The sequence below is a fragment of the Meriones unguiculatus genome, chromosome 5 (genome assembly GCF_030254825.1).
Source record: "Meriones unguiculatus strain TT.TT164.6M chromosome 5, Bangor_MerUng_6.1, whole genome shotgun sequence".
In the NCBI taxonomy this organism is placed as follows: Eukaryota; Metazoa; Chordata; class Mammalia; order Rodentia; family Muridae; genus Meriones; species Meriones unguiculatus.
The window spans coordinates 114,298,509-114,319,698 of NC_083353.1; the positions used below are offsets into that span (position 1 = coordinate 114,298,509).

Here is a 21,190-nt window from a genome sequence, read left to right on the forward strand (position 1 = left end):
ACGGGGCTGGAGAAGCCGACCAATCACCGCGCAGAAGGCGGGGCGGCCGGGGCGGGGCCCGGGCGGAGGGGCGGGGCCCGGGGAGGAGGGGCGGGGCCCGTCTCGCGCTGCCTGCGCTCGCTCTACGGCGGGTAACGGGACCCGTTATCCCTCCGCAGAGGCAGAGCCAGGCGACCTCCTCCAGTCCAGGCTTTGCCATGTGGCGCCCGGCCAGGCACCCTGCCTCAAACCCCTGCCCGGTAAACTGTCAAGGATACACTGCCTCAGCAGAACCCTCTTAGGAGGCGCGAGGACCCTGCCGTAGCGCCGCTCTCCCATCCTCCACTTCCCTCACACTCGAAGACGCCCAGAGAGACAGAGAGGGATGTTTTCATGGAATTTCTGTCTGGGGGGGGGGCGTCCTAACTCTGCGACAAGACACGTGCCGCAGCGCTCCAACGCGTCTGGGGGATGAGCCGGAAGTGCTTGCCTGCATGCGCTGGAAAGGCCGGAACTCGGAGGGCGGGGCTTGCGGCGGGTCAGCTCCCAATGGTTCCTGGGTAAGGCCCAAGATGGCTTCTCTCGCCGTCCGTACCTTGTGAGTCCTCTCTGGGACTGTGCCCCATGTCTTGTCTTTGAAATCCACACCCGCTCCCCATTTCTCCGTCTGGTTTGGTGTCCTGTCGAGGTGGACTGGCTAGAGTAATGGCAGGGAGTCTCCCTTGGGCGGCAGGTAGGAGCCTAGGGGCTTGGATGCCCTTGGCGTGCAGAAGCTTCTCTGTGGGTAAGTGGCTAATGTGTTGGTAGGACGGCCCGCCAACTGGTTGTTAATAGGCAGCTCCGATTCATTCTAACCCCCTTCCGTTCCTAGGTGTTCCACTACTGTCCCGAGTAAGGGTTACTCTCCCACCTCCCAAAGTGGTTGATCGCTGGAACGAGAAGAGGGCTCTGTTTGGAGTATACGACAACATCGGAATTCTGGGTAGGGCTTGGTTCCTAGTTACAGAAAGATTATTATGTTATATTGACTATTTTGTTTGTATTTGTTACACAGAAGAGGATGGTGCTCAGTCATACTAACAGTTATTTGTACACTGTTATGAGTGCTCAAAACTAGTAAATGGTAGTAGTGTCAGTATTTGAACTCCAGGCATTCTGGCTACAAAGTTTTTTTAAAGATTTGTGTGTGTGTGTGTGTGTGTGTGTGCCTGTTTTTGTGTGTTTGTTTGTTTCTTTATGTGTACCTCTGTACTTTGTATTTTACTGATGTGCTTGTGTCTAAGTTCTACTCAGGGAGATGTCAGCTGCAGGTTGAAGGCTTAACTGGTCCAGGCTGCCTTCTCTTCTCTTGAAACTAGTCCATTCTCTCACGTTACAGGGGATTTCGAAAAGCACCCAAAGGAACTGATAAAGGGCCCAGTATGGCTTCGAGGCTGGAGTGGAAACGAATTGCAACGTTGTATTCGAAAGAAGAGGATGGTTGGAAGCAGAATGTTCGCTGATGACCTGCACAATCTCAACAAACGCATCAGCTATCTCTACAAACACTTTAACCGAAAAGGGAAGCACCGATAGAACGGACAACGGGCAGCTCTGGAGCAGAACATTTGTCGTCCCGGAGAAGGGGACTAGGACTTACACCAGCCAGGAAAGAGCTTTGTATGCTGTCTATAATAAAATGGGGCTTCTTTGGAAATCTGATATGCACAGTGTTACATCCGTGCAGACTGAGGTCTCATCCCTAAGTCACAGGGTCCTGTGTTAAGACTACTTACTTACAGCCCACTTACAGTGTTGACCTTCAGAAGTATAACAATTAGAATGATTTTATCGTTGGCAGTTTCTGACATTGGCCCTTCGTGTATGTTTTTATTCTTTATTTTTTTGAGACAGGGTTTCTTTGCGTAGCTTTGGCGTCCTGGACTCAACTTGTAGACCAGGCTGGCCTTGAACTCACAGTGATCTGCCTGCCTCTGCCTCACCGAGTGCGGGGACTGCAGGGTGTGTTACCGAGCCTGGTGTATGATTTGAAAAGAAAATTGTCTACTGTGATCTTGGAGAGGAAACCCAGGGCAATGCTTGTTCTAGGGAAATGCTCTGCCACTGAGCTCCCCAGACCCTTGGAAGTGTAATGACGCAGGTGTTTCTAAAGACTCTGCCACACCAAAATGAACTGGGAAAGTGGAATTACACTCTGTACTGCTCTCATCAAAGTGAGTTGACTGAACTTGTCTGAGTAGACAGGATTGCCTTGAACCACACCCAGTTTTATGGAATATGAAAGATCACACCCAGGATTTCCTGTGTGCTAGGCAAATACTCTACGAACTGAATTGCTCCTCCTTTAAAAAAAAGTGGGGGGACAGGATGACAACAGACACACATACACAAGACAGACAGGGCCTGGAACTCACTATATAGAACAGGCTGGCCTATGACTCAGATCCTGCTGCCTCTGTCCCCTGAGTGCTGAGATAAATGTGTGTGCTACCACACCTGGCCTTTCTCACCTTTTTACGAAATATCAATTGCTGTGTGAGAGTACACATTTACCCATCAGAAGCCTCATCCCAAACTACAACTAATTGGTAGGGATGAATCTTGGACTTCTATGCATGGTTTTAGTTTTAATTTGTTTTCTGGATACAAAGTCTCATATAGCTCAGGTTGGCCAGGAACTTACTAGGTAGCTGAGGCTATACTTGAACTCCTGATCCTCCTATCTCCACCTCCAAATGCTGAGCTTACAAGTATGCACTACCATACTTTATTTTCAAGAAAAAAAGGGCATTATGAAATATTTTAATAATAAGCTTAAGCACCAGGACTGTGAGAGGTGCTCAGATGCAAGTAAAAAACACTTGAAAGTATGTGTGTGTGCTTCTCTAAGAAAAGTGTGTATGTTATAGTGCTGGGATCTTGAATATTCTAAAGGTACTTGTTCTATAGTGAACTATAGCCTCTGCCTGGATTTTGGTCTTGTTAGTATAAATATCAGTTGGAAAAAAAAAATAGGTTTCATTATGTTATTTATCTATAATAAATAGGTTTCATTATGACATCTTTATTTTTTTATGTAGTTATTTTAGTTTTTTGAGACAGGGTCTCCATGTAATCTTGGCTGTTCTGGAACTCACTGTGTAGACCAGGTTAATCTTGTGGTCACAGAGATCCACCTGTCTCTGCCTCCTTAGTGCTGGCATTGAAGGCTTGCACCACCAGACTCAGCCTCATTATGACATTTTTCATACATCTTTTTTCCAATAAGAAGTCTGGAAATTACAAAAAGATATTCCAGGGAATTTTCCTTGCATCCAGTTCCTTTCAAGCAAGCTCCTTTTTGTTTGTTTTGGTTTCTGAGACAGTCTGGGGCCTACAGAGATGCCTCATTAGTTGAGAGCCATCTTCCAGAGACTGATCTTTGGATGTCCCAGGTTCAATTCCCAACACACTCAAGGTGACTCAAAGATGTCCTTAGCGCCAGTTTCTGGGCTATCCTTGGAGACCAGCACACACACGATGCACAAACATACTTGCAAGTAAAACATGTAAAACAATTTTGTTTTGTTTTTTTGAGACAGGCCTTTCATATAACAGTCCATTCTGAAAAGTGATGACTGAAAATAAGTTTTCTCTGAGTTTTTTTTTTTTTTTAGTTGGTTAGTCCTGTTTTGTTGGTCATGAGGCCATAATTCAGCAGTGGGCTTCCCTGGGGCTGACATGTCTATGTTTACTGACTCAGTTGGTAGTTGAGATTATTTTAGAGAACAAAATGAGACCACAGCAAGAGCAGGAAGTGCTCTTAACCTCTGAGCCATCTCTCCAGCCTCTGCTGAAGTTCTTTTTGCACAAGGTTTTATTGCTCAGTCTCTGTTGGGCTTACTTACTTAGAGACCTGATCCCAAAGGGCAAAAATGGAAGTGACAAGGCTTAATAAAATGAGGCTAAAAGGTTGGAGAGATGGCTCAGAGGCTGAGGACCTTCTTCCAAAGGTCCTGAGTTCAATTCTTAGTAACCGTTTGGTGGCTCACAACCACCTATAGTGAGATCTGGTACCCTCTTCTGATGTGTACGCATTCATGGATTCAGAATATTGAATAAATAAGTCTTTAAAAATTTTTCAAAAATGAGGCTAGGAAGTCTTGGTGCCATCAGGCATGGTAGCAAATACCTTTGATCCCAGTACTCAGGAGGCAGAGGTAGGCAGATCAGGGCTACACAATAAAATCCCATTTAAAAAAAAATAGAAAAGGAAGAAGTGTTTTAACAGAATCTGTGATTGTTAGTGAAGAGGGAGTTAACAATTCAACTCCACAAGCCTGTATAAAACTCTTCCTGCTGTGAGATGCAAAACGTCTTTGAAGCACAGAGCTGTATTGTTTTTGGAACAGAACAGTAGGCGGTATTTTCCTTCAATAAACACTGAATCGTGTGTGAGGACCTGGGAGGCATATAAACCACAAAGGCAGGGCTATCTTCTGCCTTCAAATAGACTTCTTCCTTCTGGTGTTTTGTAAGTATACAAGGTACACATTTGTATATAGTAATTGCATAGGAAAAAGAGTTGCATGAGTTTTTTTTTTTTAAGAGATCAGAAAATTGTGAGTGTGTGCATATATGTGTGCGCGCACACCTCCCCCCTCCTATGTGTTATTGTGGAGTAAAACTATGGCTTCACGTGTTAGTCGTATGTTCTACCACTGAGGTATATCCTCAGCCCCCAAGAAGTATTTGTTGAAGACACAGTGCTTGAAGTAGATCTTGGACAGGTTCAGGGCTAGGAACTCAGTGGGAAATTAGTATACAGATGCAGGCAGGAGGGAACTCTGTCCCCCTGGCGGAGCTGGAAAGGCTTCCTAGAGGAGGCAACCACTAAGTCATCTTAAAGGAATGTTGAAGGGGTGGAGGGTGACTGGCCAGTCAGGCAAATGATGCAGAAAAGAATGGCCAGGAGGTGAGAAGTAGCGTGCAGCCAGTGCAGAGCCAAGCTGTGAGTGGAATTTGTCAGTGCAACTACCTTGTGTGCCTAAAGACAGGCCTAGAGGTAAGACTCAGGTCATGAGGAAAACTAAACCAGTATTAACATTTTAGGAAAATGATGGAGCCACTTTGGAAAAATTCACAGTTGCACGGAAAGTTAAATACAGAGTTCCATATGATTCAGTGATGCCACTCTTAGGTGCCATCTGAGAGAAATGAAAAATTGACTGTTCAAAGAGTTCAGGCAGTACAGTTCATGGTAGTCAAAAGAGAAAAAGAACCTCAAGAGGAACCAAACCAAACTAATGTCTACCTGCTAGTGAAGCCCTATGAGCCCAGAGCCCAGGAGGTAGAGGCAGGAGGATTAGGAGTTCAAGGCCATCTTCAGATAATGAGTTTGAAGTAAGCCTGAGTTTGATCCCTAGAACTGATCCCCCATGGTGGAAGGAGAGAACCAATACTTGAAAACCAGTCTCATCTCTACACATGCATGCTCGTTCTCCAAATAGATAAACGTAATCTTTCAAAAAATCAGTTGATAATAAAAAAGGTGTTGATAACAAACCAGGGTGTTGTACAGCCACACAATGAATTATTACCGAATTGCCAAAAGAATGAAGTGGCCGTCCAGGCTGCATGGGTGAATATTCAAAGCAGGTTAGATGAAAGAAGCCAGTCATAAAGAGCCAAATGCTGTATGATTCAGTTTCACAGAAACGTGCAGAATGACTGCCACCGGAGCAGAATGTGCTTTAGTTGCTGGCACTATGGGTGGGACACTAGGTGGGGAGTGACCTTAACACGTACAGGGGTCTCCGGATGATGAGAAGATGCCCTGGATGTGGGAGATGCTGGTCAGAGGGTACAGTGCTTCAGAGCAACAGATTAGAACACTTAATTGCAGGGGTTTTGTTTGTTTGTTTTGTTTTGAGACAGGGTTTCTCTGTGTAGCTTTGACTATCCTGGAAATCACTTTGTAGATCACGCTGGCCTTGAATTTAAGAGATCTGCCTGCCTCCCAAGTGTGGGATGATGCGTCACCACCCTCCGGTTATGCTGCATGAATTCTAGGGTGATGGCACCTAGGCTTTGAAGAAACCTTTTGTAAATAGTCAGAGATTGTTACCAGAGACTTTGGAATTGCTTTTCCTGAAGGAGTCACAGAGCCTTTGCGTAACTTAGTAACCAGGAAGCCTTTTATGTCTGAGAATTGCTTAGGTAATGCTTCCTTCAGACCTAGATAAGAGGTTTTGGCTTGGGGATACTGACTTGCTAAAAGTGCCTTTTGTGTAAGTAAAGAGGCTTCTGCAAAGCAGTTAGTTGTTGAGTCAGAGGCCGTTCCACTCTCCTGTGGAAGCTGAAATACAGCCCGCAGTGCCTAGTTTATCAGGTATCTTCAGGACTGGCTGCCATGACCTCCTTTGTGGCTTAGCAAGATTGTTCCTCCCTCGGGCTGTTGGGGAGAGGTAAAGGAGCCAGTTGTTGAGTTCATGTCAGAAATAGTTCCTGTTCCCCTTACTAGGAAAACCCACTTGGTTACTGAGCTACCATGGGCTACATCTGAGCAGGGGTTCTAGGTTATATCCATACATAGTTCTTGGCTAGAGAAATAGTCTCATAGAGGACCTCTGTGCCATGATATATTTTGTCCTTGTGGAGCTCCTGACCTCTCCTGGTCATATTAACTCCCCTTTTTATCATATGATTCCCTGCACTCTACCAAAGGTTTGGTTATGAGTCTTCGCATCTGAGAAGGTCTTTTTTTTTTTTTTTTTAAAGAGAGGGTCTCATGTAGCTCAGGTTGACTCTGAACTTACAGTGTAGCTGAGGCTAGCTGTAAATTCCTGATTTTTTTTTTATGCTTCCCAAGTGCTGGGATTACATAGCTGTGCCACCGTACCTGATTGATAAGAGAAAATTTTACATTCTAACTACAAAAATGAAAAAGACATGTCAGGTTGGGCTGGAGATGGTGTTCAAATGATAGACTGCTTCCTTAGCTTGCAGGAAACGCTGAGTGCATTCTGCAACACTGAGTAAACTGGGCATGAGTGTTCACGACAGTAACCCTGCACTCAGGAAGTTCCGGGCCATCCCTGGACACATAGTGAGGTAGAGGGCAGCCTGAGATACATGAGACACTATATATAGATATATATATTCATAATCATAAGTCTTTCCAAAAGTTTTGACCTCATAGACACCCATACAGATACACACAGACGTAAGTAAATAAATAAATATTTGATAATAAATAAATGCAGTTTAACAATATATCTAATATATACATGTGTTGTATATTAGTGGTAGTTTGAATGAGAATGTCCCCGTAGGGTCATGTGTTGGAATGCTTGTTCTCTGGTTGGTGGAACTGTTTTGGGAAGGATTAGGAGGTGTGGCCTTGTTGGAGAAGGTGTGTCATTGGGGGTTGTCTTTGAGATTTCAAAAGCCCACACTAGGCCCAGTATCTGTCTCTTTTTTTCTGCCTGCTATGTATAAATAAGATGTAATCTCTCATCTGGTCCATAGAGGAACACACCTTTAATCTCAGCATTTGGGAGACAGAGGCAGGCAGCTCTCTGAGTTCAAGGTCAGCCTGGTCTCCAAAATGAGTCCAAAATAGCTAAGGCTGCATAGAAAAACCCTGTCTCGAAAAACAAAAAGAAAAGCAAATCAAAATAAAAAAAGATATAAGTTCTCATCTGCTGCTCTAGTGCCTGCTGCCATCATTTCTACTGATGGTCAGGGACTCAACCTCTAAAGCTGTAAGCACTCTCTTAAATATTTTCCCCCACTTTGGTCATAGTCTCTTCACAGCAATAGAAACATAGGTAAGACACACACACACACACACACACACACACACATATATATATTGCAATGTTCAATTTAGCCATTTATTGTTATTATTTTGCCTCAGCATATATATCTGTGAGACATTGTGCTGTGTACCATAAACACACACAGCTCTTTTTTTTTTTTTTTTTTTTAAGATTTATTTCCTAGGGTTGGGACTGTAGCTCAGGTGGTAGAGTGTTTGCCTAGCATGCACAAGACTCTAGGCTTGATCCTCAGCATAAAGCGAACCAACCAAAATCCAAATACAATTAAGACCAAAACAAAAGAGCAAGTGCATAGAAAAATTAGAAAGATTTATTTATTGTTTTATGTGTTCGAATGTTTTGCCTGCATCTATGTCTGTGCATCATGCAACTGCCATTGGCGACCACAAGAGGGCGAAAAAGCTCCTGGGTCTGGCATTGTGAAGGATTGTAAACTACCACGTGAGTTCTGGGAATCAAGCCCAGGTCCTCTGGAGGAGCAGCTTGCGCTGTTTGCGGCTGAGCCATCTCTCCAGCCCGTTTACTTACTTTTGAAACATAGATAATATAATTTAAAAATAATTTCTTTAGTTATTTTTGTGTGAGTGTGCTTTCGGGAGTCTGCAGAAGCCAAAAGAGGCTGTGGGATCCTTCTGGTGCCGGACTTACAGGCTGTCTTGAGCTGCCTAAGGTGTGGATGCTGGGAACCAAACTCAGCTTGTACAAGGTTGTGAATATTCTAAAAACTGCTTGAAGGGTCAGCGATGTAGCTCAGTGGTACATCTGGGCTAACTCGGTTGAAGCCCTAAGTTCAGACCCATGATGGGCTGGGGTGGGGTGGGGTGGGGTGGGGGTCGGTTAACCAGTTTAGAACTGCTTCAATCCTAGCCCTCAAGAGGCAGAGGCTGTCTATTCTCTATAAGTTTGAGGCCAGCCTAGTCTAAATAGACAGTTCTAGGCTAGCCAGAGCTATATAGTCAGACTTTGTCCTCCTCCTGTTTCTCTTCTCTTCTCTCCTCCTCCTCCTCGTCTTCTTTTGGAGATAGAGTTTCTCTGTGCAGCCCTGGCTTTCTTGGAACTCTCTCTGTAGCCCAGTCACAGAGATGCACTTACCTCAGCCTCCTTCGCACTGGGATTAAAGGTGAGTGCTACCACTATCTGGCTCAAATTAGTTTGTTTTTGGGTCGCAATAGTTCCTTATCTATTCCAGATAGAAGGTTGTTTTTTTTGTTTGTTTGTTTTTAGATAAAAATTCTTTATCAGATATATTATTTAAATTTTTTTTTTTTTCCTATTCAGTAACTTAAGATTCCTATCTTTGAAAGAGTTAGGAATCTCCTATCTTTGGAGAAATGATGACTCAGCACCTAAGAGCCCTGGTTAACTCTTCTAAAGGACCTGGGTTCAATTCCTAGTACTCACATGGCAGCTCACAACCATCTGTGACTCCAGTCTCAGATAATCTAGTGCCCTCCTCTGACCTCAGTACACAGACATAAACAGTCAACACACGCACATAAATGAACAAAACAGCAGATCATTGAAACTTAAAACTTAAAAAGTTAGCCTTATTATTTCTCCTCCAGTTACACTCTATCGGATCTGTGAAAACTTTGTTCATGTTAGTTTCTCTGGTGACTTAAATGAGAATGGTCCCCATAGGCTCACTCACATATTTTAAGTCTTGCTCCAAATGTTGGTGGAGCTCTTTTGAGAATTCTATGAAGGTGTGGCTTTAGTTAGATAAGGTGTGTTAGTGAGGGTGGGTTTTGGAGTTTCAAAAGCCCTTTCATTTCTAATTAGTTCTCTCACTTTCTCTGCCTCATGTTTGTTGGCCAGATGTAAGCTCAAGCCAGATTGTTGCCATGTTCCCTGCCATGATGGTCATGGACTTTAATACCTCTGCAACCATGAATGCCCACATTAAATGTTTTCTTTTGTAAGTTGTCTTGGTCATGGCGCATGGTGTCTTGTCATGGCCATAGAAAACTAACCAAGACAGTTTCCAAATGCCTAAACATGTCAGATACACTATTACTACCTTGCCTGGAGACTGTCCAGCATAGGACTTACTTTCTCCTAATCTAGTCAAGGCAGGCTTTGTCTCTATCTGTGGCTCAGCTTCCATTCCAAGCATCTCGTCACCAGCCTTGTGTTCCATGCCTTGGGTCTGTTGCCTTTCTCTTTCCTATTACCCAGAGTCTGTCACATAGAAGACTGTTTGGACAGGAGCGATGGCAACATCTGTGATTCCTTACATATCTGAATGATGTCTTATTTTACTTCCGTATTTTTTGAGACTGGGTCTTGTTATGATTTGATCGATGTCCTGGCCTCCAGAGATGCTCTTGCCTAGTCTCTCCTACGTAGAGAAATTACTGGTCTATGACACCAGCCCGTAGTTTCCCCTCACGTTGAGGTATTGTAGAATTCTAGGTTAAGAATCATTTTGCCCAGGTAAAATCTTTATTTTGTGTAGGCATGTGTGTGTGTGTGTGTGTGTGTGTGTGTGTGCAATGCCTATGAAGACCAAAAGAGCACACCAGGTCCCCTGGAACTGGAGTTACAGATGGTTGTGGAGCACCACGTGGGTCCTCTGGAAGGACAGCCGGTGCTCTTTCCCGTGAGCATCCCCCTAGCCCCCAGAAGTTTGGTTTCTTTTTGTTTTTTCTTTTTGTTTGTTAGGAGCCGCTGCCTTTTTTTCCTGTGTTGTGATGCCATTCTCTTTCCTGTCCCAATTTTATTCTCTTTTTGAAAGATTTAAAAACCATCTATCTTTCTCTGCTGTTCTGAGACTGCAGAAAGATGTGTCTTTGGTGTGATTCTCTTTGGGAGCTAGAACTCACTATTTGGTCTGGAAAAGCTCATTTAATTCTGGAAACTTTGGTTACATTTATTGCGTAATTAATTCCCCATCCACACATTTCCTTTCCTCTTGTATTCCGTCTTCTCCTTTTCAGCTCCTTTATTACTCAGACATTGAACTACTTGGCATAACTTTTTAATTTCCTTAATTCCTGTCTCTGTTTCTCTGGTTCTTGGCATTTCTTCCCTGATTTGTTTTCAGCATAGGACCACAATTTATTTCTCTGTGGAATTTCCCCAAGGCTGCCATTGAGGAGGAGCTCAGCAAGGGGGTCTGCATTGCTCCTGCTGACGGATGCTAGGTGCTATTGTCAATACCGGACCACTTGGAAATTCTTGCCATGTTGATTTTAGGAAGAAGAGATGCCAAAACTTTCAAAAGTGAATAAAACAAGGATTTTAGGCAAAGTATTAAAAGCATAGCTTGAGGTTATGAATTCAAATATTTAAAAGGACAAAGAGAGTTCCAGCAAGCACCGAGTTTGCAAATAGTTTTCCTTGCAGAACACTTGGATGACAGTATTTTAAAAACTCTCTTACTTGCCAATACAGGGGTTCCAGCTTTATGCAGGGACTTTCTACTAGATTTCTAACTCTGAGTAAGACCGTCGTGTTCTTTCCCATGCTACAATGGCACCCCGTGAGGCCACCGTGCTCAGGCCCAATGGTCAGCTGCCTCTCTCGGTATCAGCTTTCATTTGTTTGGTCATGCTTTCTTTCTTGTCAGCTCATGAGCATGCTTTTAAAATGCCAAAGTCACCCCAGCACTTGGGAGGCTAAAGTCAGATTATCTCTTGATCCATCTCAGAAAAGCAAACCAAGTCACACCCTCCATGAGGCAAAAGAAAAAGAAAAAAAAAAAAAAAAGCTGGTGGTGGTGGCTCACACCTTTAATCTCAGCCCTCCAGAAGCAGAGGCAGGTGGATCTCTGAGTTTGAAGTCAGCCTGGTCTACAGACCTGTTTCCAGAACAGCCAGGGCTAGGCAGAGAAGCCTATATTGGAAAACAAAGACAAAAACAAAACAGGATTTAAAGTAACAATTTTTAAAAAAGAAAAATAGATGTCATGTGTGGTGATTATGGCATTTAAATAGGTTCCTTAGTAACAAGATTGAGCACAGGCTTGAATCTAGGGTCTTTTTTTTCTTTTCCTCGTTCTTCTGCCATTTTGGCATCTACCGATTTGGGACATTTTGCTCTAGCTCTTACGTCAGATCCACTCACACTGTATTTGTCATACTTCCTCAGGAGCATCAAAACTTGTAAAATGAATGCCAGGTGCTTTAAAGAAAATTCCAGAGGGAGAAGAGAAGTATCATCTGTCTTTTAGGAAATGCTGCATCATCAAAGACTTAATGGCATGCACGTGGGACTAACTACATTATGTGGCTATGTGGACATCTGAGTAAAAAACATGAATCACTGAGAACTAATCTCCGGGGAACAGGATGTAGCTCAGCTGGCAGAGTGATTGGGAGCATGCAAAAGCAGGTATGGTGGTTTACTTCTGTAATCCCAGCACTCAGGAAACAGAAGTAGGAAGATCATAATTTCAAGATCATTCTCTGCTACATCTCATGTTCAAAGCCAGCCTGAACTACATTAATCTTTTTTTTTTAAGTCTCTGAATGTGAAGTTTTAGGCGTTATATTAATGTTATTATTTTCTATTTTCCTTTTCAGGAATGTCCAAGAGAGAGATATAAAAATTCACACTGCATAAAAACCTAAGCTTTCAATAAATGTAAAATAAAAATTCTTAGGCTTAGAAAATGTAATCACATTTATAACTACTTTTAAAGAATTAAGCCATTAAGTGACGTTGAGTTTTACAACTGATGTCTAGGAAAGGGATACTATTGGAAGAAAGAAGAAAAATCTTTAAGAGGGGAACATCGCTTCCGCTTAGTTTTTGGAGGAGGGGTAAAGAAGAAAGGAGTGGGACTGGAGGGAGATGGCTCAGTGGTTGAGAGGGCACACGGCTTTTGTAAGAAGGAACAAAACCAAGGCCATTTTGAATAAAATTTCCATTTTGAATAAGGGTCAAATAAAGTTTAAGTTACCTCCCTGGGTAACTGCCATCTTGGTTGGCAAGGTGAGACATGAACGCTAGGCAAGTCTTCCCGCCACAGATGAATAACCCAACCAATGGGAACAGGATAAGTGTACCACAAAGACATGTTCCTAAGGAAGTCCTTTATCCCTAAATCCTGATTGGTGGGAAAACCTGGCACCGATGTTTGTGGTTTTGGAGCTTAAAAGCACTGTTAACGTTCTGGCTCAGGGTCACAGTCCAGCTCCTCTGTCTGTTCTGAGGCCCTGATCGATCGATCGTTAACGGCCTGAGTACAATACATTTTGTCATCTGCTAAATAGATACTAAGATGAACATTCTAAGACGCAGTCAGCTCCTCAGTCTGTGTTGTCCCTGACTGGTCAGTTTTTGCTGCCTAATTCAAAGACCTTGCTTTGCTGGATTCCTGCGACTACTTGGGTTGCTCTGGATTCTCGGACCCCAACACTTTTGCAGAGGGTTTGGTTCCCAGCACTCGCCATGTACTCAAAACCACCTGTAATTCAAGTTCCAGGGGATAAGCCCTCTTCTGACCTCCAAGGGCCCAGGTATGCGATCGTGCAGCAAAAACCTGTACCATAAAATAACAATAAATTAAAAAAACTTCTTTTTTTAAAGGCAAAGAAAAAAGAAGAGAGAGACTTTGAAATCACGTGGGTCTAATCTGGTTCAGGTTTCTGAGTTAACTAAGTCGCTGTGGTGACCTACAAAGAGCAGTTTTAGGGATGACATTCAATTTAGGGCAGGTTTTATCGAAACACAGGAACGAAGCCTTTGCAGGCTTTACGGTCTCAGGCAGGCAGTGCGGCCGGGTGGGCGAGTGGTCAGGGCGTCACGAATACTCACACACTGCTGAACCGCCAGGCCTGTAGGATTCCAGCGTCTAGGTCACCTGGGTTTCCTGTCCCCAGGTGCTGTGGGCGGGGACAGTAAGAGTGGCAGGAGCCTCCAGCTCCACGATTGGTTGATAGGGTGGGCCTAACTCAAACTCTGAGACCGCCCTCGGTATTGGCCCGCGACGAGGGGAGAACTGTGATTGGTCTAGCCGCAGGGGCGGGGCCATCAGAACATGCCCCGCGTGGATTGGGCCTGGAGAGCTCAACGTCACCCGAGAGGCGCGGCCATCTCTAATAAAGCCGGGAGTCGGCGCCGCACCTGCAGTAAGTTCCAGCGCGGTTAGAGGTCCGGGTAGTGCGTGCGAGGCGGGGCTCGGCGGTTCCGTCTGCTTCAGCCGCAGCGTCTCCCCGCCTGTCTCGTTGCATTCTCCAGAGAGGGGACGGACCTCCACCTCCTCTTTCAGAAAAATGTGAGTTGACTCCGGTCTCGGGTCCTCGACACCTCCTTACCGACTCTTCCCCCGCAGTGTCCGACTCTGCGGGACGGAAAATGGCGCATTGCAGCAGCTGCGGCGACGCCGGGAACCACCAGCTCGCGCCGCCCCCAGACTGGGCCACCCCCGGGATGCGGGCAGCGCTCCATCCCGCACCAGCTGCAGCTAGCACTCCACGGCAGGGCGAGGGCGTGGGGGTCCCACGGGCCATTGCACTCTCTCCTCTTGTCTTTGCACCGTGGAACCCCAGAGGGGGAAAAGCGGGGATGCTATAGATTCAGACGGGGAACTCCGAGACCCTTTCTTGTTTGACAGAATCTGTCTCTTAAAGCTCCTGGGCAGACTTTTATAGGTGCACCTGTCCATTCGTGACTCGGGTTGCCTGCAGTCCCTGAGTTTGTGCATCCCCCCACCCAGAGTGTGTAGTGCCTCATGTAAGCAAAGCTGCAGAAACTTACTTGCTAGTTCTGTGGCGCCTCTGAGCATCTCAGAGAGTCTCAGGGGACGGTGGTATGAAATCCTAATGCAGTCGCTTATGCTACGGTGCTTTCCAGTGATCAAGTCCTAGCCAAGTAGTGGAGGAGAAACAGGAGGAACAACAAATTCTTCATTTTATCCAAAACACATAATTTAGTGTTCAGCTGTCTTCGGCATCATCCTTTTTGAAGATCTGTGGCTAGGTAAATTAAGAATTTCCCTTTAGGATCACACACACAGAATGAAGGATTTTCTTTCTTTCCATTTATTGTCTGGATCTCTTGCCTGGTGCTAGATGTATGTGTGTCCTCTCATGCTGTCTGTCTGTCTTTTGTCTTTGTTTGGCTTTTCCAGACAGGGTTTCTCTGTGTAGCTCTGACTGTCTCAGAACTTCCTTCATAGACCAGGCTGGCCTTGAACTCAGAGATCCGCCTCCACCTGCCTCCCAAGTGCTGGGGTTAAAGGTGTGTATCACCATACTCAGCTTGAGTTGCTTCTCTTGACAAAAAAAAAGGGGGGGGGGTTGTATTACATAAGGATTATAACTCCCTGGATAGGTTAGTGTAGAGTGTTTTCAAGTAGAAAGGGAAGTGAGCCCATTAAGAGCTTTAATGCTATTTCATCCTTTCTCTTTGAGTTCTGTGGCTTTAACATTCTGTGCATTTTTTCTTTACAAGCCCATAGATTCTAAATTTTTTTTTTTTTTTTTTGGAGGGGGTGAGGAGGGATCCTTCTTGGCTGACTGGCTCCAGGTAGTTTTATGTGTGATTAGAAGGAGGTAGGTAAAGAACCATGGCTAGCGGGCAATCACGAGGTCTCTGACCTTAATCTTGTCATTGGTGCCACCATCCTGGAGAACTTCCAACACTAGCTGCTACCAACTCATTGAGATCCCTGCCTTCCGTCTAGATTGCTTAGCTAGCGGAACAGCAGCCCAAGCCTTGTGCCTCCCACGGCTTAGCATCCTCCCCTTCCTCTGTGTCTAGGAAGGAAATGGGAAAGTGGCTGTTTAAAGGAAACAAACCAGTGTAATCCGCTGATACAGCCTCTCTGAGAGGCTGTTATATCTTGTCTAGGCAATTTCGCTCAGTTGTGGAAAGGGAGAGTCTAGGTGTTAATTCTAGTGTAAGTAATCAAGGAATTTACTTTTTTTGTGGCAACTTTCTGATGGTTTAACTTCTGTATTTGTTCGTGGACGTTTCTGGCAAAGGTGTTCTGTAGAGTTTAAGAAATTTCCACTCTTCATCAAATTTTAGATACTTCTCTTTACCTTGCTTATGAGGTTCCCACAATGGCAGGAAAAAAAAATCTCCTTCTGTAGGTTTGATTCTGGGAACTTTTTAGCCGGTGAATGTCAGAGAGAGGTTTATCTTAAAGACTCACAGTTGCTTTGCATGTGGAGCCATGCTCTTGACCCCAGTAGATGGAAGGCCGAGACAGGTGGATCTGCTTTTCAGGCTAACCTGGTCCACAATGAAAGTTCCATGACAGCCAGGGCTGCATGAGACCTCATCTCAAAACAAAACAAAACCCCAAACAATCAAAACAAAAACAAACCCACTCTGGATTATTCCCTTCTAAGGCTATGGGAATGCTTTGCCTTCTGTGGTCCTGGAAGAGAGACTGGTCCATACATGCATAGTAGCATAGTTCAATCTCTTTCTTTCTTTCTTTCTTTCTTTCTTTCTTTCTTTCTTTCTTTCCTTTTGTTTGTTTTGAGACAGGGTTTCTCTGTGTAGCCTTGGCTGTCCTGGACTCACATAGATCAGGCTGGCCTTGAACTCACAGCGATCCACCTGCCACTGCCTCCCTGAGTGCTGAGATTAAAGTCATGCGCCACCATGCCTAGCTCAAGCTTTCTTTTCTGATGCAGGGGACTAGGAGAGTATCCTGAGACACTGCCATGTCTTAAGGAGGATGGGACAGAGTGTCTATGCTGCATGCACATGGAGGCTATTTCTAGCATTTTTACTTATGGCCTGTGCTTTTGGAACAAGTAATGTAATTGTTTTAGGCCCCAGATTTAATTTAAATGAAACTCCTATCTTCTCTGCCAGAAACAATGCAAACAGCTCTGACTCACTCCACCTATATAGACTTTGCTCCTACGGATTCTCAAAACTGTCTTTGCAGCAGCTGTAGTGTACCAATTACATTGTGAAGCAGAACCAGCAAACAGAACCCCCTGTCCTTCCCATAAGCAGGATGAGTTCAGTTGTCCCTACAGTTTAGTCTTTCCTACAAATATCCTCCCCTGGATCTGGTTGTCCCACTTTATTTCATGTGAAGAGCTTCTAATGGTCTGGCAAATTCCATTAAGGTCAAGACTGGCATATTTATCCCTATGGCCACTGTGCCAGAGGACGTGCTTGAGTTTGCATCACAGCATAGCCCCAGTCAAGATCTCTTAATGGCACCGTGAGCCTGAGCCAAAGGTTAGGAGAGCTTTCATCCTTTGCTTCACTCTAATCTTCGTCCCCATACTTGGGATTGCTAAGGGGCTAAAGTGCCTTCTATTTGCATTCAGCCTTTGCTTTGGTGTATGAGGCGAGGAAGCACGGGGTTCTCTTCTTGTCTCAGTTACTCTGTGTACTGTTTCTCTCTACAGGTCTGCTCCAGCTCAGCCACCTGCTGAAGGGACAGAAGGGGCTGCCCCAGGTGGGGGTCCTCCTGGTCCTCCTCCCAACATGACCAGTAATAGACGGCTACAGCAAACCCAGGCACAAGTGGAGGAGGTAGGCACCTGGCCTGCTCTATGAGAGTTTCTAAACCAAGAAGACTGGCTCATCTTATCCGTTTTCCTCTTTTTTATAGGGGGAATGGCTCTGGCATGCAAAGCATCCCTTGGATTCATAGGCCCTGGCTTGTGATCTCCCTGGCATCGTTCATTTCCTCTGTCTTGGGGGGGTGGTGAATCTCAGCAGCTTTGTCTCTGTAACCCCCTCAGGTGGTGGACATCATGCGTGTGAATGTGGACAAAGTCCTGGAGAGGGACCAGAAGCTGTCAGAGCTGGATGACCGAGCTGACGCCTTGCAGGCCGGAGCGTCACAATTCGAGAGCAGTGCTGCCAAGCTAAAGAGGAAGTATTGGTGGAAAAACTGCAAGGTGGGTTTCCCTGCCCTGAGAGCTTTCCCTTTTCTCACTTCTGGGAGGCAAGAAACCATTAGCTTCTCCTTTGCCTTCCTCTGAAATCTGGAAGCCTCCTTGGCATGCATTACCTGTATTGGCCACCAGGATAGGCTAGAGTATTCCAAGCCACTTGAGAAAACCCTATGTAGAGGAATTTAGAATTTGGTGAAGTAGCTTTCTCCCACTTGCGTCTTCTGCAGAAATTCTCACCTGGCTCTTTCTCAGACTCCCAACAGCAACATACTGGCTCAGTATATGTACTTAAATATCCACAACTTCTGTGAGCCCAGCAAACACTTCCTGAAATTTGCCTTCCCATTGGAACTACATGAAAGACAGGACAGGCAATAGGAACTGAACAAAATGAGGCTGCAGGGCCTATTTCCGAGGTTGTGACCCTACGGGAAGCAGAGGTCTGTGGGTGCCCTCCCATCTCTAGTCCTGATTCCTTCCTTCCTTCCTGAGTCCAAGGGCTCATGCCCTGTCCGTGTCTCCTCAGATGATGATCATGCTGGGAGCCATCTGCGCCATCATCGTGGTAGTTATTGTAAGTAAGTATCGCTGAGGTTGCCGATGGGGTGACGAGGTGGGAAGGTCCTGGACTCTTCTCCCAGCCCTGCCTGCCTGCCTGCCTGCCTGGGGAGTGGGGCTGCCTGACCGAGGTATGGAGACCGCTGCTGTGGGAATCATCGCCTGGTTTGGGAGGGAGGAATGGCAAAAACAAGGCAACTCCTTGATGGATAAGCCTTCCCCCAGCAAGGAATTGTGGGGAGATGGCCCCTTCTGCTGAGGAAGGGGGGTTGTGCTTTTTGTCACTGGCTTGGGTCCAAGGGAGACTTTGGGGCTGGGGTAACTGCAAGTGAGAGACCCGAATGTCTAGGAATGTGATGTAACTTGCCCTCTTGTTTTCTCCTGTCTCTTTTTTTCTTCTTCATCTGGGACTTCCTGATTCCTGTGTCCAGTCTACTTTTTTACTTGAGAATGTACCGTCCCTTCCCTGTTCTCCATTGCCATCCAAGCTCATGTCTTTTTCCCTCTGTTTGCTCTCTCAACAAACTCCTCCATCTACCTTTCTCCACTCTAGCCCGGGCCTCTCCATCATCCATCCCTCCTTTTTTGTTGCATTCATTTGCACTCTCTTCCTCAACACTGGAAATGCTGCTCGTGGCACACACAGTCTTGAAGTCACTGTCCAAAGAGCAACAGCTGGCACCTCCTCCTTACCCATTTATTGTGTACCCCAGAGCTTAAAAGAGTGTGGCTAAGGGAAGGAGGAGGACGGGAATGGCAGAGGTGAAGTGTCTGAGAAGCTGGCATGGCTGAGGGGAGGAGAAGGATATTTGTGTCCATAGCATCTTTTAGAAAGGCTAGCCTTTGGCAGGAGGGGAGCAAGAATAGTTTGGAAGTAGTAGCTTGCTGCCTATTTTATATATATGTAATAGTTGGGAACTACTTCCTGCTGCCCTCATTTTGGAACTCCCCCTTCCCCATATCAGGCCTGTCTTGAGTCCTAGACTAGGTCTGTTTAAAGACCAACTTTGAGTCCCTTTTAGAAAGTCAAACTTGTATTTTGTAGTTAATGCCTGTCAGTCCAAGATTTTCTGTCTTTGGGGGATTTACAGCCTTTTATCTTGTTCTCTGTAGGCCTAGAAAACAAGTCCTTACTGATTCTAAAAGCAGCAGGAGATGCTTGCTCCTAGAAGCTGCCCACGTGCTTCTGATTAGGAGCTGCTCCCTTTATGTCTCTTGAATCACTTTATGTTGTTCATGAGGGCACCGGATAATTTTAGTGGATCAGGGGCTTTGACAGTAACAGGCTTTTGGGAATATGCTTCTTGATCCCTCATTAATGGAAGTCCTCTACCTCCCCTGCTGTTGATAAAGGGAGATGAGAGTTAAATGGTGAGGCTCCCAGGCTCCCCCAGAACCCTTTCCTCCACACCACCCCTGTGTTCTTGCCTCAGACCGGGATGAGGCAGGAAGGCCTTTCCAGATTGAGAGAAGTCCAGCAAAGCCCACAGATTGGTCTTGGATAGGAGGGTAGCAGCCTGTGACAGGTGTACTGTGAACTGCTGTGCCGCATAAGGCCTCACATCTGCAGCTGCTCTTTCTTCAGCTCCTTTCCAGAACCACCCTCGCCCATCTGAATTCTGCACTGCCTCCTTTCTTTCATTACCTTTGCATGCTTTATGAGTACAGACATTGGAATCCGAGGATAGGAGCTGCTCAGTCTGTCTTGGGAGCTTCTGCTAAGCCTCACAATAGGCTGCTGCATGGGATAAACCCAGGTGCGAGGGGAGAAGGGCAGATGGGAGCCGGAGGGGAATATTCTCAGGCCTTTATTCCTTCTGTCCTCTGGTCCACAAGCAGGAACAGGCTGGAGTCATGCTAGGCTGGGGTACCCACTTTCCACGCAGCAGCATTTCATTCTGCAAAACCATTCTTCCTTTCCCTTTGCCCATTTCCCACATTCCCTTCGTCCTGCCTCAGGGCAGGACTGAAGAGCTGGAAGAAAGCAGTCAGTGTACCCTCCCAGCGTTCCCCTGGAAGGTCTCCACTATCCTCTGGGCTTCTTTTGCCTAATGCAGGGGGGTCACCGCTGGAGAAGAACCAACAGTGTCCTCGATGTATCCCAAGCCTGGAGCAAATTTATCCTGTTGGCCCACCCAGCCCTAGCACAGGAATTATTTCCTGGGTTTCTGCCCCTCTGAGGCTTACCAGGTGTAGTTGGCTTTGTTCTTTGGGGGTGTTAGCCCTTCTACTTTCTTTCTCACCCCACCCTGAACCCTCTTCTGTGTCTTTGCAGTCTCCTTCCCCCCTCCACCCATGTGCATGAGCAAGTATACAGTAAACCCTGGGACTTTGCCGTCAGTTGAAGTCAAGCTTCCCACATCCCCTTCTTTGGTTTGCCATGAGATGATGTGGGGTTTCCATTGTGTCTGTCATTACCTGTCTGTCTTTTTCCTAACCCGGTCTCATAGTTTATGTATAGCAGTAAGAGTTCTTCCACCAAAGGCATGTGACATATTTACCAATTTCATGTATTCTCAACAAAGGCGAAAAATACAGATTCCTACCACAACACCGACTTCATTGTTGTTTGGGTTGTACTTCTTTGTTCGTTGTTTGGGTTGTGCTGGGGAGGTGGGGTGGGGAAGAAGCTGCCGTCCTATGCTGGCTGCGGGCCAGAAGGCTGACGCACGTGTGTTTGCTCTTCTCTGTGTTGGCGGAGGAAGTGGTTTGTGCCCTTACCCTTCGTACCTGAAGCAGCCAGCCCTTGCAGGTGCTGGTGACAGGAAGTGATGGCAGGAAGCTGAGTGGGCACCTCATGCTGGCAAACAGTCTCGGGCTTTCTCAGGCCCCTCCCAAGCCTCCACCTGATTGTCATGTTTTAAGGGTTGTATGAGGCTTCCCAGCCCGTACCTCCTTTCATCTTCATTTGTAATTTTCCCCCTCTTTTAGTTTAATTTTTATTTTCTGTGGTTTTTTTTCCAGTGTGCACCATTGTGCTTATCTCATAAATGGATTCTCCAT

The 21,190-nt window shown here is 45.7% G+C and overlaps 2 protein-coding genes across 2 annotated transcripts; both read left to right on the plus strand.

Annotated features, from left to right (window-relative positions):
* The first annotated feature begins 114 nt into the window (after nt 1-114).
* On the plus strand, nt 115-1,680 carry Mrpl51 (mitochondrial ribosomal protein L51). Its single transcript, XM_021637025.2, has 3 exons — nt 115-763; nt 851-961; nt 1,358-1,680. Exons 1-3 carry the CDS (start codon nt 685-687, stop codon nt 1,552-1,554), a joined length of 387 nt encoding a protein of 128 aa, XP_021492700.1. The 5' UTR covers nt 115-684; the 3' UTR covers nt 1,555-1,680.
* Nucleotides 1,681-13,705: 12,025 nt separating this feature from the next.
* On the plus strand, nt 13,706-20,745 carry Vamp1 (vesicle associated membrane protein 1). The gene is made up of 5 exons (XM_021637035.2): nt 13,706-14,025; nt 17,135-17,261; nt 17,474-17,632; nt 18,156-18,207; nt 18,619-20,745. Coding segments are annotated over exons 1-5 (357 nt in total). The 5' UTR covers nt 13,706-14,023; the 3' UTR covers nt 18,636-20,745.
* The last annotated feature ends 445 nt before the right edge of the window (nt 20,746-21,190 follow it).